We start from the raw sequence: 15951 nt of genomic DNA, 5'->3' as shown, positions 1-15951 counted from the left end.
GGGAAAACTATTGATTATGTATTAGTTTCGCCTATATCTGTAACACAGTTCTTCCAGACTGTGCAAGTTAGGTGGATCTATCCCCTTTGCACCCAGCATACACGCACTGCTGAATAAACCACACCTGCTTTGTAATCTTACTTGGGTCACAGAGTTTGATTCCACACATCGCTTAGTTCTAGTGTATATGGCAGCAGAAGATGATCCTTAAGTTCTACCTGGAAGGCTATTTTCTCTTTTAAAAGTGAGATTTTGTATAGTTCTTTGCATATTTACTTTAGTGGACAACTTGTATCTGAATTTGTTTTATCGATACTTTGACTGCTAAGGTGTTTATAAAAAGTTCTAATAAAAGCTGAGTCAAAGGTTCATAGGCTGAGTCCAAATTTAGGGACAGGAATACTAAATGATACCTGTGGCATTTCTGTTAAAAGAGTGCCCGTCCTGTGGCTTCATCCTCTGAGAAAGGTGCACTGATCCTGTCACATTTCTAAGATTTCAGTTATCCCTATTGTATCTGCCATGGTTTGGTCTGGTTTCCATGACACCAGAGTCCACTTCAGCAGTTAAGGGACACTCAGATACACACACAAAAAAATGAAGCATATCTCTACAGGGAGCCAGGACATTGGGGCTCTCAGAAATTGCTCTAGGGGCACAGCGTGAACAATCCCCACATTATAACATAGACTTATGGGCTGAATCTAATAAACTTGGCAGGGAACACATGTACATTTAGTAGTATTTTTGCAGCTCCATTGTTAAATTCTTCTCTTACATTTATTTTTCTTATACTCTCTTTATATTACGAATTACCAACAAGTTTATACAATTAACAGTATGCCATATGTTTTGTCAAATTATGTTCCTGAGTGAAGAACAGTAAACAGATTAAATTTTAGAACTGCTACAGCAGTAGAATCAAGAAAATATAGTATAGAAATGTTAGTTGAAAAAACAAGGGATAACAAAGAAAATACAGCTTGCCTGGATAGCATTCTGAATTCAACAGCTTTAAAAAAATAGAGAAGAAAGCAAACAATGAGTGTTTATATGTCAACTAAGGAGTCATGCAAAACATTTGGTGGTTACTGAGTTTGATTGTTTCTATTAAGAGAACAAGAAAAGGACAATATGTCAGATTTGGCATTAGAGACTAATTTTACTAGCCAAGGAATTAGTGTGTAAGAAGGATTCTCAATAAACAACGAAATTTTAATGATATATCCTATTGCTTTCTGTTTTTTGTGTTCTGTTTTAAACATATTCTATGATTCTTAAGTTTTATCTCTCAAAGATGGCATCTTATCCTTCTAATGGTGTGAATCCATCATTACGAGATGGCCTAAGCAACTCCTATGAATAGACTATGGAGTTTCCATGAGACTGCGAAAAATTAGTCTCTGAGCTTCAATGATTGTCTCATAGGCAGGTAATAAAAATGTACTAAGTCACGGATCAGTGTGTCTGCACTGCTTTCAAAATGTTTGGAAGAAAGTGGGACGATAGTGGGCACACAAAGCTCCTGTTACACTGATTGCTGTGAATGATCACTGATCTCTATCATTATCATAAAATGTCAGTGCAATCTATGAACAAATACCTGTATATGTTATTAACAGCATAACAGGTACTAAAAACTGCTTATTCTGATCCTCGCATGAAAAAAATTGGAATCAGATATCTCTACGTTTGTGAAATAAATTAAAGCAAAAACAGAAACTCAATTGCTTTTTCTCCTCCATTCTCCTTACTTTCCTGAAAATATTGTGAATCTTAAGCTGAAGGCCAGAAACAGAAAATATTTCTCTAAGCATAAAATTTCCACTTTTCATGCTAAAACTCTTCCTTTATTGATTCATCAAAGTAATTTTAACACAGTGTAGCTTGATATTGCAAGCCTAGGAAAGATCAAAGGCTACCAGAAACTAGAACAAATCCAAGACACTAACACCAAACTTTGAATTAAAAATAAAAGTTGTATTAAGGGAAGATAAAACTGAAAACAAATTAAAGCTCTACAATGAGCTCCAATGCTGCATGACTACTTGCTGAAGCTTTGCTAATATAACAACTGTTAATTTAGTCTGTGTTTGACAGACGGAATACTTTCATTGCTGGAAGATCAATAGGTCTTGTGGCATGAATGAGAAAAGAAAAAGGAAGAAAATAAGGTCTTCCACCTTCTCTGATGTTCAGCAGATCTTTTTTGTTTTGTTTTCTATGTAAAACTCTTCATCAGAAAAGTCAGATACTGTCTTGAGATTTCAGGTCTGATCAACACTGAGCACTCCCTAAAAGGTATTAGCAGTTATCACGTTAAATGAAAATACATGCTAATTCAATCTGTAAATTTAACTATTTAGAAGAGATATTAAAAAACAACAGAAATCTCAGAGCTCAAAGTTGTACCTCATAAAGTCCATTTATCTTCATAAAAATGTGCCTGTTTCACAGATGCTGTATAAAGAAGAGTTAATTTTGCTGTTTCTTCAGTAAGACTCATTCAATAGCAGCTTTATGATCCTTAAAAGATTCTATCTGAGATATACTTAAATCATGACTATCACAAGTGAACGTCTGCTCTGGAATATGTTAGAAAAAGAAAAAAAAGTCTGATTTGCAAAGGTACACAAGATGCTTCAAAGCCTTATATATTAATAAAGCAGCACCACTCTGTGAGATTACAAATCCACAAATCAATAAGGTAAATCACTGGTAGAGATCTCCAATTCAAGGAATTAGTTCAATGAAACAATTCTGGAGAACTGTGGAGTGTGGAAGAAACTGAAAATGCGTTTTTCATCTCGGTCATATTGTGCCAAGCTGCAATAGAAAAATACATAGTGATTTTTGTCCCTGAGAGGCAGGGCTTATTATTCCAAGTGAAATATTACAGGATATTGATATATTACTTCAGTGATTTTGTCTACATTATGTTGTTTAAATCTGACAGAATGTTGTTTTCTAATGTGACGCTTCCCTGAATTAAAAAGAAAATTAAAAGAATTAAAAAACTACTTAACACATTACATACAAACAATTTCTTGTATATGTCTTTCTAGAAACTCAATGATTTTAAATTATGAATGCTCTGATGTACCTTTTGTATTTGTGAGATTCTAAAATTAATGAGTAGTTCTTTGATCCTTTGGAATATGTGTTTATTTATATGTTTGTACTGGGTATGTATGTATTTATAGGTATTTTCTAGTTCAGACTTGTGCAATTGTACTGTTCCAATTCATCAAGCTCTTTGGAATGAATGCTTACGTTTGGTTGCAGAAATAGAATAAAGTGAATTATGTGCTTCTAATAATTTACAGGTAAGAAGATTGAAATAACTTTGTAATAACCTAACATTATAAATTGCACTTAGTGGTTCCTGCCCTGTCTACAATGGTACATATGTATTTGGTCATTCTAAAAAGCTTTTTTTGAGAAAAGACACTTTTCTTGAAAATCAACTTATTTCTGTTTAATCTTTGTTTGAATCTGTGTTTTCTTGGATATATTCTTATCTCATGGGTTCAATCCAATAATAACTATTTGAAACAAAGCCTAAACAAGTGGAAAGAGCTCTTAGATTCCGTAATTTTGCATTTGGAAGTGAATCTGCCATAAAAATTAATCTTTCTTTCTTGACAAAAAATGCTGTGCTTCACAGTAGCCCCACTGATTTCCTTTGAAGTTTCTTCAGTTAATTTAGTACTCCCATATTACCACTTACTATGCCTTCCTCAGAGCACAGATTTCATCAACTCATACAAATTTTTTTAATAACAGTTCACAGGCCAACAGTGGGAGTAATGAATGCAAAATCTTGCACCTTTTGGAAACTGTACAGATACAATTAAATAAAGGTCCGTATCCCCATGATGTTATGCCAAGCCAAATTCTTCTGAATATCATTTTTCCTGGATTTAATAAAGGAAAACAATTTGAAAAACAAAACAAAAGACCAGTAACACAAAGATACATGTAAGCTACTAAAAAAAAAAAAGAAAAAAAAGAAAAACAAAACCACCACCAACAAAAAAAAACAACTGTGTATTCCAAAACTTCAAATTTTTGCATAAGTTGAAAGGAATTCCTTCATAAAGTTTATTGGGTCTAGAGAGGGAAGTGAAAAAATCTGTAGTTTCTACATTGTCTGGACCATGCTTTGGATTTCAGCAGTACCTGCAGCAAAACCTTCAAGCAAATCTTTGAAGATCACAGAATCACAGAATCACCCGGGTTGGAAGGGACCTCAAGGATCATGTAGTTCCAACCCCCCTGCCTAGCAGGGCCACCAAACATACACATTCAGATCAGGTTGCCCAGGACCCCGTCCAACCTGGCCTTAAACACGTCCAAGGACGGGGCATCCACAACCTCCCTGGGCAGATGGAAAGATCAATCCCAGATGGAAAGTTTCTTCCCCTAACCAAATGGAAGTCAGATAATCTGCTTTGAAGGCTATGCTAACACAGTGAAATCTATAATTGCTACATCAGTGTGAGGAGTTGATTGTTTTTCACGCAGCCAGTGAGAAGAATCAATGAAGAGAAAGTCTATTTTGAGGTGTGAGGCAGAGTAAGTTGTTTCCTCGGACTTTATTGTTGAGAGACTTCCCAAAGAAGTAAGTAAGGTTGATGGTATTGATTTGCGAAAAAAATCATTTTAAACTACTCTATCCTAAAAATACAAATGTACAGAAGAAATCAGTGGGCAACAGCAGCATCTCTACTTCAGTTTCTCCTGTTGACGACACAGGACAGTACGTTACTTCACTAAAAAGTAACAGGAATTGCAAAAACCATCACAAATCACCTGCATCTGAACTTTTAGCTACTCTCCTTTCTACATCTCTCTCTCTTATTCTCCATAGGCAAACTAAATACAATTATAATATTGAAGGAACAACTGTGGCAGTTTTCAGCTTTGTCTGAGAAGCTGCAGCAGCCAGGTGATGGGGTCTGTGCTCTATCAGCCTGAAAGCAGCTGGAGGGCATGGTCTGCTTGCTGGCTCCAGCTCCCTGGTGCAGCAGCCAGGTTGGGCTGTCGCTTCAGCAGTGCTGGTGCGGCACTGCTTCACTTGCTATGAGCTGGCAAAGCCTTCTTATCCTGAATACCATTATGTCTTCGCACATTTGTAAAAGGATGAAACTAATTCACTATGACAAATACCTCAGAGAGGTCTGCTGATGTTTCCTAAAGAGATCCCGTATACATTGGCCTCATCACATTCAGTGAAGGTAGTTGCTAATAGCTTGTTTAATCTTTTTTAGACATCTGTGTATTTCTTTTCAGAGGCTTGTAAAGTATTAAAGTATTTGAAATATATAAAGTATTTGAAGCCTCTCTAACTGCATTAAACCTTAAATTGCATTGTTGCTGTTGTTTTAATAACAATGTCTGTACAGAGGATGAATTATCACCTTTATTTTTCTTTTCATAACAAAAATAACCTAATCAGCACTAGAAAACATATCTTCTAATCAGCAGAGCAATAAAATGTGTTGTCTTTCCTTATACCTAATAATCTGTGCTCAACTCTTTAGAAACACATTTCAAAGTAAGAGTTTCCTCTGACTGTGTGAGCCAGTAAGAGATCAGGGACCTCACTATGACCACTAAAGCAGGCATAATTAATATGAACTTTTTCCTACTGTACTTTAGCTTAAAAATCTCTAACAGTATTTTATATTCTCTTGCAACTGTCACAGAGAAATAATTCAAAATCTTGCTTTCAGTAGTAAAGTTTTGACTAACGATATACAAATCTGTACTGGTAATATTTTGATTGCCTACTGATCTTTTGCACATCTGTAAAACACTTTGTAATTTCAGTTTAGATCAATGGTGAGACGGATATTGCAGTCTCTGGATTTCACTGTCTCCACTGATAGCTATAATGTCAACATCTTCCATTTGTATAAATGGTGATGGTTTTGAAGTATACTGTATTTTTTACAACCAGCTCAAGTGCCCATCATTGTGATTGGACTACTATTCCATGTACAGAGAGGTCTGTATTAATATACAGTATAATATGAGGGGAAAAGTATATTAATGATAGAGAAATTCCCTAGGTAATTGAGTTTTTCTTTCATTGCATGGCTCAACAGAAAAGTTCATACCCATATAATCCATATGATCCTACAAGTTTCATTGTTTACATCACAATCTGAAATGTTTCTTTAGTATGACAGATAATATGCAAGCATCTTGAAAGTGGTCAAGCAATGTTAATATTAAGAGAAGTCATCCAGTAATGCATATAATGAGCTAAAATTTAAAAAAAAAAAAAAGAAAAAGTGTTTTAGCCTTTGATTGGTATTTTCCTTCCTCTGTAATATACTGCATTCTGTTTCAATATGATTGTTTTGTTTATAATTTTGTCAGTGGTGCACATGGTGTTCATTCTCACTTTTAGATTGCAATAGAAGTGAAGACTTTAGCTGGAGACAGTTCACTCATCCGTGAAACTTGAGATAGCAAATTCTTTCCCAGGTCATCTCCTCTCTGTTGCCTTTTCACCTATTACTGTTCATAAATCTGCTTCCACTGACATTAACTTGAACCTCAAACCAAGAGATCATAGAATAGCTTAGATCGGAAGGGACCTCAAGGATCATAAAATTCCAAACTCCGCTGCCAAAGGCAAAGCTGCCAGCCACTAGATAAGCACTAGATAAGGTTGCCTGGGGAACCACCCAACCTGGCCTTAAACACCTTCAGGGATGGGGTATCCATAACCTATCTGGGTAGCCAGTTCCAGCACCACATGACTTTCTCAGTAAAAAAAAAAAAACAAAAAAAAAACAAAAACAACAACAACAAAAAAAACCCACCACAAACAAACAAACAAAAAACAACAAACCTTTCCGGTGATATCTAACCTAAATTTCCGTTCTTTTAATTTAAAAGAACCATTCCTCCTGGTTCTATCACAATCTACCTGCGTAAAAAGTTGATTTCCTTCATGTTTATACTCAAACAAGATGGACTTACATGAGTATGGTAGCTTGAACTACAAGGTAAACCTTTAGTACTACTTCTCATGACTACAAAGCGTTTAATCAGACCTTACTCCTAAAGACACTGTTAAATAGAAACTCTGATTAGATTTTTGATGTGCAAATATTTATAAACAACAGAACGTGTAAATTACACTGATCTGTGAAACTATTTATGATGCACTACTAATGAGAAGAATGTCTTCTATCTTCCTCTAGAATTCTTGCCTGCATTAAACAAAGTTGGATAAGAATAATAAGCCCTTTTTCAGATGCCATCCACTTAACTTTAAATTTTCTTTAAGCTCACTGGAGGCAGTGATAATTTCAAATAAAATAAAATAATGTCTGACAAGTTTATTAAGACAATAATACTAGGGGAAAATAAGGGAGGGGCAGTATCTCATTGTAATAAGGATAAAAGAAACAGAAAACAAAATTATTTCCCAATCTAAAAGAGAAAGGAAATATTACAGATTGTGATCTAGGAGTAGCATATATAATAAATTGAAATTTACATTTGCTACACTGATAATTATTTTCTGTAATTTTAGATAGTTTTACCTTATTTTCATACGTTTTACGTCATTGCACATTTAGTGAAGAAAATGACTTTTCTGAGGGAATGTCAAAAAAGAAATTTTTAAGGAAAATTGATTATATATCCTCTACATGTCTACACAGAATGAAAACAGTATTGTCCTTGCTTTGCATTAGTTGTTAAGTATTTTGGTGAGTGTCATTCTATCAGAATTACAGTTACACACATAGTTACCAATACATATGGCAGCAAAATAATAAAATTGCTCTGCTGTGGAGTGTCAAAGAGAAAGGCAATGCATTTAAAAAGAGAAAATGGAAAAAAAGTTTTAAAACTTTCCTGCAGAGTTTCAGAAAAAAAAGAAAAAAAGAAAAAAAGAAAAAAAAGTGTTTTGGAAACAAAAGGGCAAAAGTATTTTTAAGAGACCAGAATAATAAAAATAGTGCTGGACCAAGAGAAGCCTAAAGACAAAAGCAGTGGGACTCTTCCAGTATAGAAGCTGCTATAACAGACCCAAACCAGTCTGCTGAAGCACTTACACTTTAACAGGCATCAGATATTGAAAAGTAAGTAATTTTTTAGTTACCTTTATGAGAACCTGAATACATCCTGTGGCTTTTAATGACTTGAAGTACCAGAAGCTCAACATACAACTCCTGCTTGACTCTTTCCATCTGGAACTCCTCAGATGGGCTTTTTGATTTTTCAGCCCTATTGCAGTGGCCTCAAGATATAGGAATTGTCCTGAAATGAAATTATGTATTCCTGAAAAATTGTTTTTCACTTTCAGATTAGATTCCACGACTGAAACTTAGAAATACTCAGAAAGATATAAAGTATGCTTCCCAAATATCTCCTATGCTAGCAAACATTTGCTACCAGATAATACTTGTTATGATAAGAATAAACTGGTAACAGCTTAATGTTTAGACAGACATGTGTGAAATACAATGAATATTCCAATTTTCCCAGCTACCTTGATCACTACTCCTTGTCCAAGAGCATTACTGTTTTGACAGTACACCAATGACCACATGGCGATAAATTTTGAGATTAAGTTTTCTGAAAGATAACCTTCGCAATAACAATATAAAAACTTGTGATGTAAGAATAAAACAAACAACAAAATCCAATAAATATTCACATGTTCATAACCAGTGAGATATTTTGGACATCCGTACTCATTACTGTACAAATATTTTCTCATGTTTAAATTATTTAGTCAGATGAAGTTGCAAAAAACAGATGCTTGCAGTTAATTCTGAAACTGATACGCTCCTCTTGTTTTCCATTTCTATTTCAATCAAAAGTTTAATAAATTTTGCAGTTTTCGAAATTATTTTTTTTCCTTTGTTCGTACAATTGTATAGGGCACATAAGCATAATCATTGCATAAATAGTACACTGTCAAATTATAATTTCATATTGTCTAAATTTTTCTATGAATTAGAGATAAAAGCCCTGTGGACTAAAATGTGTTCATTCTAACCTCTTTGGCTCATTTCCAGCTATAAATATTTGACATTATATTACGGGATGAGAAAATTTCTTCCTTCCTGGACCAATCACACACACAATAAGTGCAGTGACATCTTTGTGAGAAGTATTTTTAAATAAACTTAGAAAAAAACAAATGAAAGCTTATTTTTCCACATCTGCTATTACTTGCACTAAAGACAGCCACATAAGTAAACACTGTGGGAGATTAAAAGCATGCCTTATCATGGCATCATTGTTTGCAGGGAGGATGTGGCTATTTTGAGTGCTTGGCATGTTGATGTTTATGCTAACACCTGTTCAGAGGGAGACACAAAACAACAACTTCCACAGTCCTCTTTGAAAGGAAACTTGTCTGAGGGACAGACTTAACTCACAGAAGCAAGGGCTAAAATTCTTTTTCTTTGTACAAGGACCACAAAGATAAATAAATACTGCAGTCTCTATTCCATGTGAGAATATTTTAACAACTGAGCTGAACGATCTGTTAGTTCTGTCATGATAAACTCCACAGAGGTGCAGAAACCTGTCTTGTAACATACCTGGATATCGTAAAAGGCAAACAACTGTGTCCTTCCATATTTCTGGTTTTATTACTACTTTATTATTATTATTATTTTATCCTTCAGCAGTACATGTAAATACTCATGAATTTCTAAATACATTTCCAAATATCTGTTCAATTTTACTGTGGCACATTTCAATTTAAGATCAGGCCTGAGCTCAGTTTCACTAACACCTTTGCCTGGACTATAAGAACTTCACAGGGAGAGGATGAAGGTGTGGAGCCTGTAAGCAAGGAAAAGAAGAATTCATTTGGTAGTTTTCCAGAAGAAACCATGTGGCTACTCTGTCACTGACAAGGGAGGTCTATTTATATATTTTTATTTACTAAAAATTACTCAAAATAGAACTTTCAACAGTTGCTATTGGTAGCTTCATTATTTTGAGTGAGTTTCTTAACTCCTAAACAGCCATTTTCCATCTCTCATTATGGCCTACTTTCAATATGATTAAGGAGTATAAAGAAGGTGAAAAGCATTCATCGTATTCAACCAGTTATCAGAAAGAAATTATACCCCGTGAAAAAATTCTTTATTATTTTATAATTATTAACACTCAAAATTATTAATGATCAGCATGTAATATATTATAGGCTATCGTAGGTTTTTGTTTGCTTGTTCCTTACATTCAGAACACTGTGTGTTGTTCTAACATGAACTGAGGCTTCCAGGAAATGTGCTCAGACTGGAGGATAGGACTCGGTGCATCTAGTGCTGAGCTCCCTCACCCTTGCTGTCAAAGCCAGAATATATGTCTCTCTTCCAGAAGTAACAAATTGACTTGCTTTACTCGTACAACAGTACCCCAAGGAGAAACAACTGAGAATCAATTTACCCTAACCTAAAGTCATTTTACAGCAGTAATTAATATCTGCATATTACATTATGCATTCAAGTTATTTAAAATGACACCCTAATAAGACATGTAGAATCCCCCCACTGGCTCTGAATGGAGATAAGAAAAACTCCATGAAGACAATTACATTGCATTTGTGACAACATACCAGTTCTGTTTCCAAGCGTGTGGTCCCTGGGAGGTCTCAGACTTTGTGACGAGCCAGCTCCCAGCACCCAGTCAAAACTGTCCGCCAAGGAATTTTGCCAGCCACATCTGCCATTCTCAAAGGTGCAGGAAGTGCCACATTCACTCTCGTCTGTATTATCCCCACAGTTGTCTTCAAAATCACAGCTTTGTTCTGGTCTGTAACACTTGCCATTTTGACATTGCCAATAGCCATGTGAGCAGGAGCCTGAAAAGAGAAGAATAGGGGTGTCTTGGTGAATCACACTGCCTAGTAAGGTTTCTGGAAGGTTATATTTCAGAGAGTTTGGTATTTAGAAGGATGGTGGTCCAGAGAAGTTTTATTAAAATCCTTTGGTTCCCCAGAAGTGCCAATTCATTATCAGTTTATTTCTTTTGTATTTTGTCAAGAGATTGCCTAAATAAATGGCTGTTTTTCCTTGTAAAGCCTTTGAGGGCAAGTTCCAGCCAGTCATTCTTTCACTAACAAAGCTTTCTAGTCTGACTTAATTGGTGACATTCTCCTTTCATGTGGTGTAGGATTAAGCCATTCCATTTTAGCTGCAAAGATGAGCTTAATTCATCAGCCCCAATTTGGAAGAAAAAGCTTTTATGCTTTAACTACCGAGGTTTGCCTTTTAATGGATTTTTCTTTCGTAAAAGAGTTCAGTGGGTGATGCTGTCGTTTTTGTGCAGTAGTCCCAGCATTACTGAAGGATAATTCTGCTATTGTACAGCCTAAACATTGGAGGACTCATTTCACAGCATCCATTTCCAAGCTTCATGTTTTCATTTCAGATCAGTTTCTGCAGGGCTATGTATAAAAAGTAGTCCCTACAGTATGCTATCTAATCACGAAAGAAGGCAAACACAAAATTCCAAACAGGAATCCCCATTCCCGTACTCCATTCTACTCTGTCAGAAATAAATGCACAAGCAGAGTTCTATTTACAAGTAGGACTGTTAGTCCATAACCACATGTATATAACATGCACGCGGGTGAAAGCTGTGTAGGTATAGGAAGAGTTAGTTACTTGATAATAAAAATCACGCAGAACTAAAAATGTACTTCCTCTACCACTGACTTCATTTAAAGAAGTATCTGATGGTGATCCAAAGCTGAGTTTTATCACGGGAACAAAACAATGGGTATATTGCAAAATGAAAAAAAAAAAAAAAATCAGTTGGAGTATTAGCAGCATCTCTCAGAGTTTGCTTGAACCAGAATGTAAATTGCAAATACCCCAAATAAAGTGGAAGAGCGTTACCATACCTCTTCCCTGTAGGCTTTGAATAAAGCAAAAATAAATCTTGAATCACTAAATGTGAAAACAAAGGTTAGTCCCTCTTTTTTTACATTAAAAAATTCCCTAATACACATGCTTTAAGAAATAAAAAATTTAAAGCATCCTGAAATATTAGAATGCCATAGAAACGCCTAATATCCATTCTAGGGAAACAATTTTCATTTCTGGGTATTTTAAAAGGTGAAAGTATTGACCATATTTGATCTAGAAGACTGTAAATGATACAGCTTTTAACTTAGAGAGGGAAGAAAAAAAATCCTGAACAGATGAGTGCAAACCAGAATAAGACTGATGAGAGCTTAGAAGAATGAAGAACATCAGGCAAAGGTCTCCACAGCTGGAGACTAAGTAGATTCTGCCTAGAAAAGGATCCAGAAATATCAATATGGATTTTATTAACACAAAATCTGTGAAAATGATCCTGTCCAAAATAATACATTAATCACATCAATGCATAAGTTGGAATCTAATTACTGCAACTTGCAAAACATTTGGAGTCCATCAGAAACTTATCCTCTCTATCAGTCATTAGTAGTAAATACAAACTACAGAGAAAAGTTGTGAGAGGAGATATCTGGCAATCACACCTCAGTTCAGCTGACATCCCACTGGCAAGCAGGCTCTGTGTATATAAAAACATTTAGACAGAAGCAGTCTTTATAATTTCAATTATCTGTGCTCCCCAAAAACAGAAAATTTTTATTAAATCTCAGCCTAACTTAGATGGTACCATTTTTAGGAGCTGTTTATCATAACCCTTTCATTCACTTTAGGAGACTGTGCCATGAATTTAAGCACAAAATTATTTTTTCTTCAAACTAGGCATTTAAATTTTAAGATGCTGTCCATGCTTGTAAATTATTTTCCTTGCCATTCATCGTGATCAATAATTGTGATACCTATTGCATTCTGAAGTCCCTTTAGAGCACTGCTTCCAATTTAACGTTGAAAAAAGTGGAGTTGAAAAGTGGAACTCTTTGTTATCTGAAGCAAAAGAAAAATCCATCTTAAACCCTGGCATGAATGAATCTATTCAAGCATGTGTAATGAATGATATTACACTGTCTACCCGAGGCTGTAACGTGACTTGTTTCTGGATGTGCTTCCATAGTTTGTATATTTTCTGCTTAATTGCCGTATTTGTAAAGATTCATAACTGGAAGGAGAAATAATCCTATAAGAAAAGTTTTTTGCAGCTCCTTGCCTTTTCCTTCCTACTTTTCTTCCTTAATCCTTGGAATGCAAACAATTCATTATATAGATGTCCATGGGCATAATAGGAATATATATTTGAGGGGAACTTCTGCTTAGTAAGGTTCAGTAACTTCATTCTTTGAATTGGGTTTCTTAAAGATTATTAGTGTAGATGTTTTGCCCTAAAGCAAATTTAAAATGTATATGTGTGTCTGTGTGTGTGTGTATAAAACTCACACATATATGGATATATAAGAATATATGGATATTATGTATTATATATATGTATATATAAGAATAAAATGGAAATATAAACATCTGTCTGATTAAAGAAGTAATAAAATTAATAATGAAATTGGTGTTCAGTTGATGGACAGCTAAGGGTGTTTAGCACTTTCCTGAATACGTTTCTAAAACAAATGAACTCCATTAATGCATAAGCATCATTTATGTTTCTTTGTTTTTTTTTTCCTTTGGAGGACTGAGACTTTGGACTGCACTTGTTTTCTTTCACTCTCCTTTAAAAGAAGAATGCTCATGGATGGTTTTAAAGGCTTTGTCTGACTACACACTTATATTGACTGATCAAATTGAGATCAATTAATGTAATTTATTAGGACAAGCTGAAGAAATACCTCATGTTTTGTAATTACTATCAGTAGGTAAACATTCTGAAAGGAGAAAGTGTTACTGTAATAGAAAAAAAATAAGAAAAATTTGGTTGGAAAAGGCAGAGAAACTCAAGCTAAAATTAAACAATGAAATTAACAGTTGAATAGATAACGAAGGACTGTGATAAATTCTCAATCATTTAAGGTCTTGATTAAAAGACTGATAATTTTTCCAAGAAACATGCTTTAGTTCAACTATAAATTACTTTACCAAGATTTTAAAATAATAGTAATGCTTTAAAAATCAAAAAGCAGTTGCATATCTTAACTTGCCTTCATAATTAAAAGAATGTATAAAATAACTAAATGTTTATCATTGCTTATAGCATGTACAAGTAGAGATGAAAATCTCACATTTCTCCTTTAAGTTACAATTTTCTTGGAGTTGGTCTTCTACATACCTTTGCTTACTAGAAACAAATTTAGCATCATAATTTAACTGGTGAAGACATACAAGATCAAAATGCCCAGAAGAATGCAGAATTGATTCTATTAGTGAGTGCATTAGTTACGTCTCTTGTCATAATCATTTTATACTTAATTTCTGTAATATTAATGTGATTTTTTTCCAATTCTTTCTGTATTTCAGCTTTATGTTAAAATCACCTGCAAGCTAGATCATGTCTTAGATAGGAATAGACTGATGATAAGAATATTCCAAAATACATTTGTACTTTTTAAACTTCATGCATTCAATGCTGTTATCTCCCACACTAAAATCTTATTCAATGACATCACTTCTCAGAATAATATCTTATTAGACTTGAAAAGCTAGGTATATTTCAAGATATCTTCAAAAGATTTTACTTGCTTTTGTGTGGAGAAAAAAATGTTACTTAGGAGTTAAACCTACAATTTTTAAAATATGTCAAACACTTAAAAATCTTGGAGACTTTTTTTTTTACATTATAAGTATATAAATATATATAAATATAAATATAAATGTAGCAAATGCATTTGAGATTTAACTGTTTAAACTCAGTCTTGCACCTCCAGTTCCCTCCACCATATAAGACAGCCATACACTCTGTGCCAATTGGTGTGAGGATACTGCGGTTCAGCAGCCCTGGGATGAAGCCAGTTAAGCTGCCTTCTGAAGTCCCCCAGTTTCAACTCCAGCTTCAAGCATAACCTTTAGAAGGTTGTGAAATCCTTTGACGGACACAGATGGACAAGGCCAGGGGCAACGAGAGAGAGAGAGAGAGAGAGAGAGAGAGAGAGAGAGCACAGCTTAACGGCCATGTGGCCATGAAGCGATCTTTTGTGTGGGCTTATCTCAAGGAAGATGGCCATCTCAGGAGGGGCTGCACATGACTCTTACCCAAGCGCCCAGGAATGCTGCATTGGCAGAAGAAGGTTAAAAAGGGGACCTACAATCATGAGGTGGATGCTTTCTGGCAACAGATTCCTCGTGAAGAAGTTTTTGACATGAGAAGCCTCACGACTGCCTCTCTCCTTCCTGGACTTGCTCTGCACTCTATCACAATTGCTGAAGAAGAACAAAGGTGTCTGCCATCAGATTTCTCACTACGGAATTCCTGCATGCTGATGGACTCTCCTGGGCCTGCTGTCTGAGTCCTGCTGCTTCCTCCCGGATTGGCTCTGCGACTTCTTTCTGCTACCTGCTTACTGCCCAAGCCAGCCCCACTGCTGCTTTTGGCTCGGACCTTCAAACGTCATGCAACCAGACCGCTGCTGCATCTTGGTGGTGACTATCCCCGCTTTACACGATTCTTGCTTCTTTCCTATCTTTTCTATTGCCCTCCTTCCCTTCCCTGTCTCCCTGATTAGGATTTATAATAAACTGGTTGGACCAACATTTGAACCGTTATTTCTTAATCTCATGGTGGGTATACATATATTAAAAGAACCCCATCTCCCTTCTATGAATTGGAGTGAGACAGTTATAATTGAAGAGAACAGAGAGATCTTCATTAGCTGCACTGGAACCTATTATTGCTTCACATTTTCCACCATACTGTGGGTTGTTGTCCAAACATATGGTGTATGGGGACCTGCAGTGCACTGATGTACAATTTGCTACAGCTGCTGAACTAAGTAAAAAATGTGACAGGTGGAAAATGCTTCCCTCAAATTTCTCTCAAAGCTTCTCCCACTAGCCCTCACTTGCAGTCATATTCCTGGCCCTAAGA

At 35.3% G+C, this 15951-nt stretch overlaps 1 protein-coding gene across 1 annotated transcript in view; it reads right to left on the bottom strand.

The window, feature by feature from the left end:
• Nucleotides 1–15951, bottom strand: part of MALRD1 (MAM and LDL receptor class A domain containing 1) — a 201983-nt gene that overhangs the window by 94876 nt on the left and 91156 nt on the right. The window contains exons 26-27 of the mRNA XM_042889341.1: nt 10610–10855; nt 8132–8289 (exon numbers count right to left, since the gene is read on the bottom strand). Coding sequence (XP_042745275.1) covers nt 8132–8289; nt 10610–10855 — 404 coding nt within the window. The remainder of the gene's footprint in view (nt 1–8131; nt 8290–10609; nt 10856–15951) is intronic.

The sequence above is a fragment of the Lagopus leucura genome, unplaced genomic scaffold, assembly GCF_019238085.1.
Source record: "Lagopus leucura isolate 7727_CA_CO unplaced genomic scaffold, USGS_WTPT01 Super-Scaffold_100157, whole genome shotgun sequence".
Taxonomy (NCBI): domain Eukaryota; kingdom Metazoa; phylum Chordata; class Aves; order Galliformes; family Phasianidae; genus Lagopus; species Lagopus leucura.
Note: the sequence above shows the minus strand (reverse complement) of the source record. Positions and strands in the feature narration are given on the sequence as shown.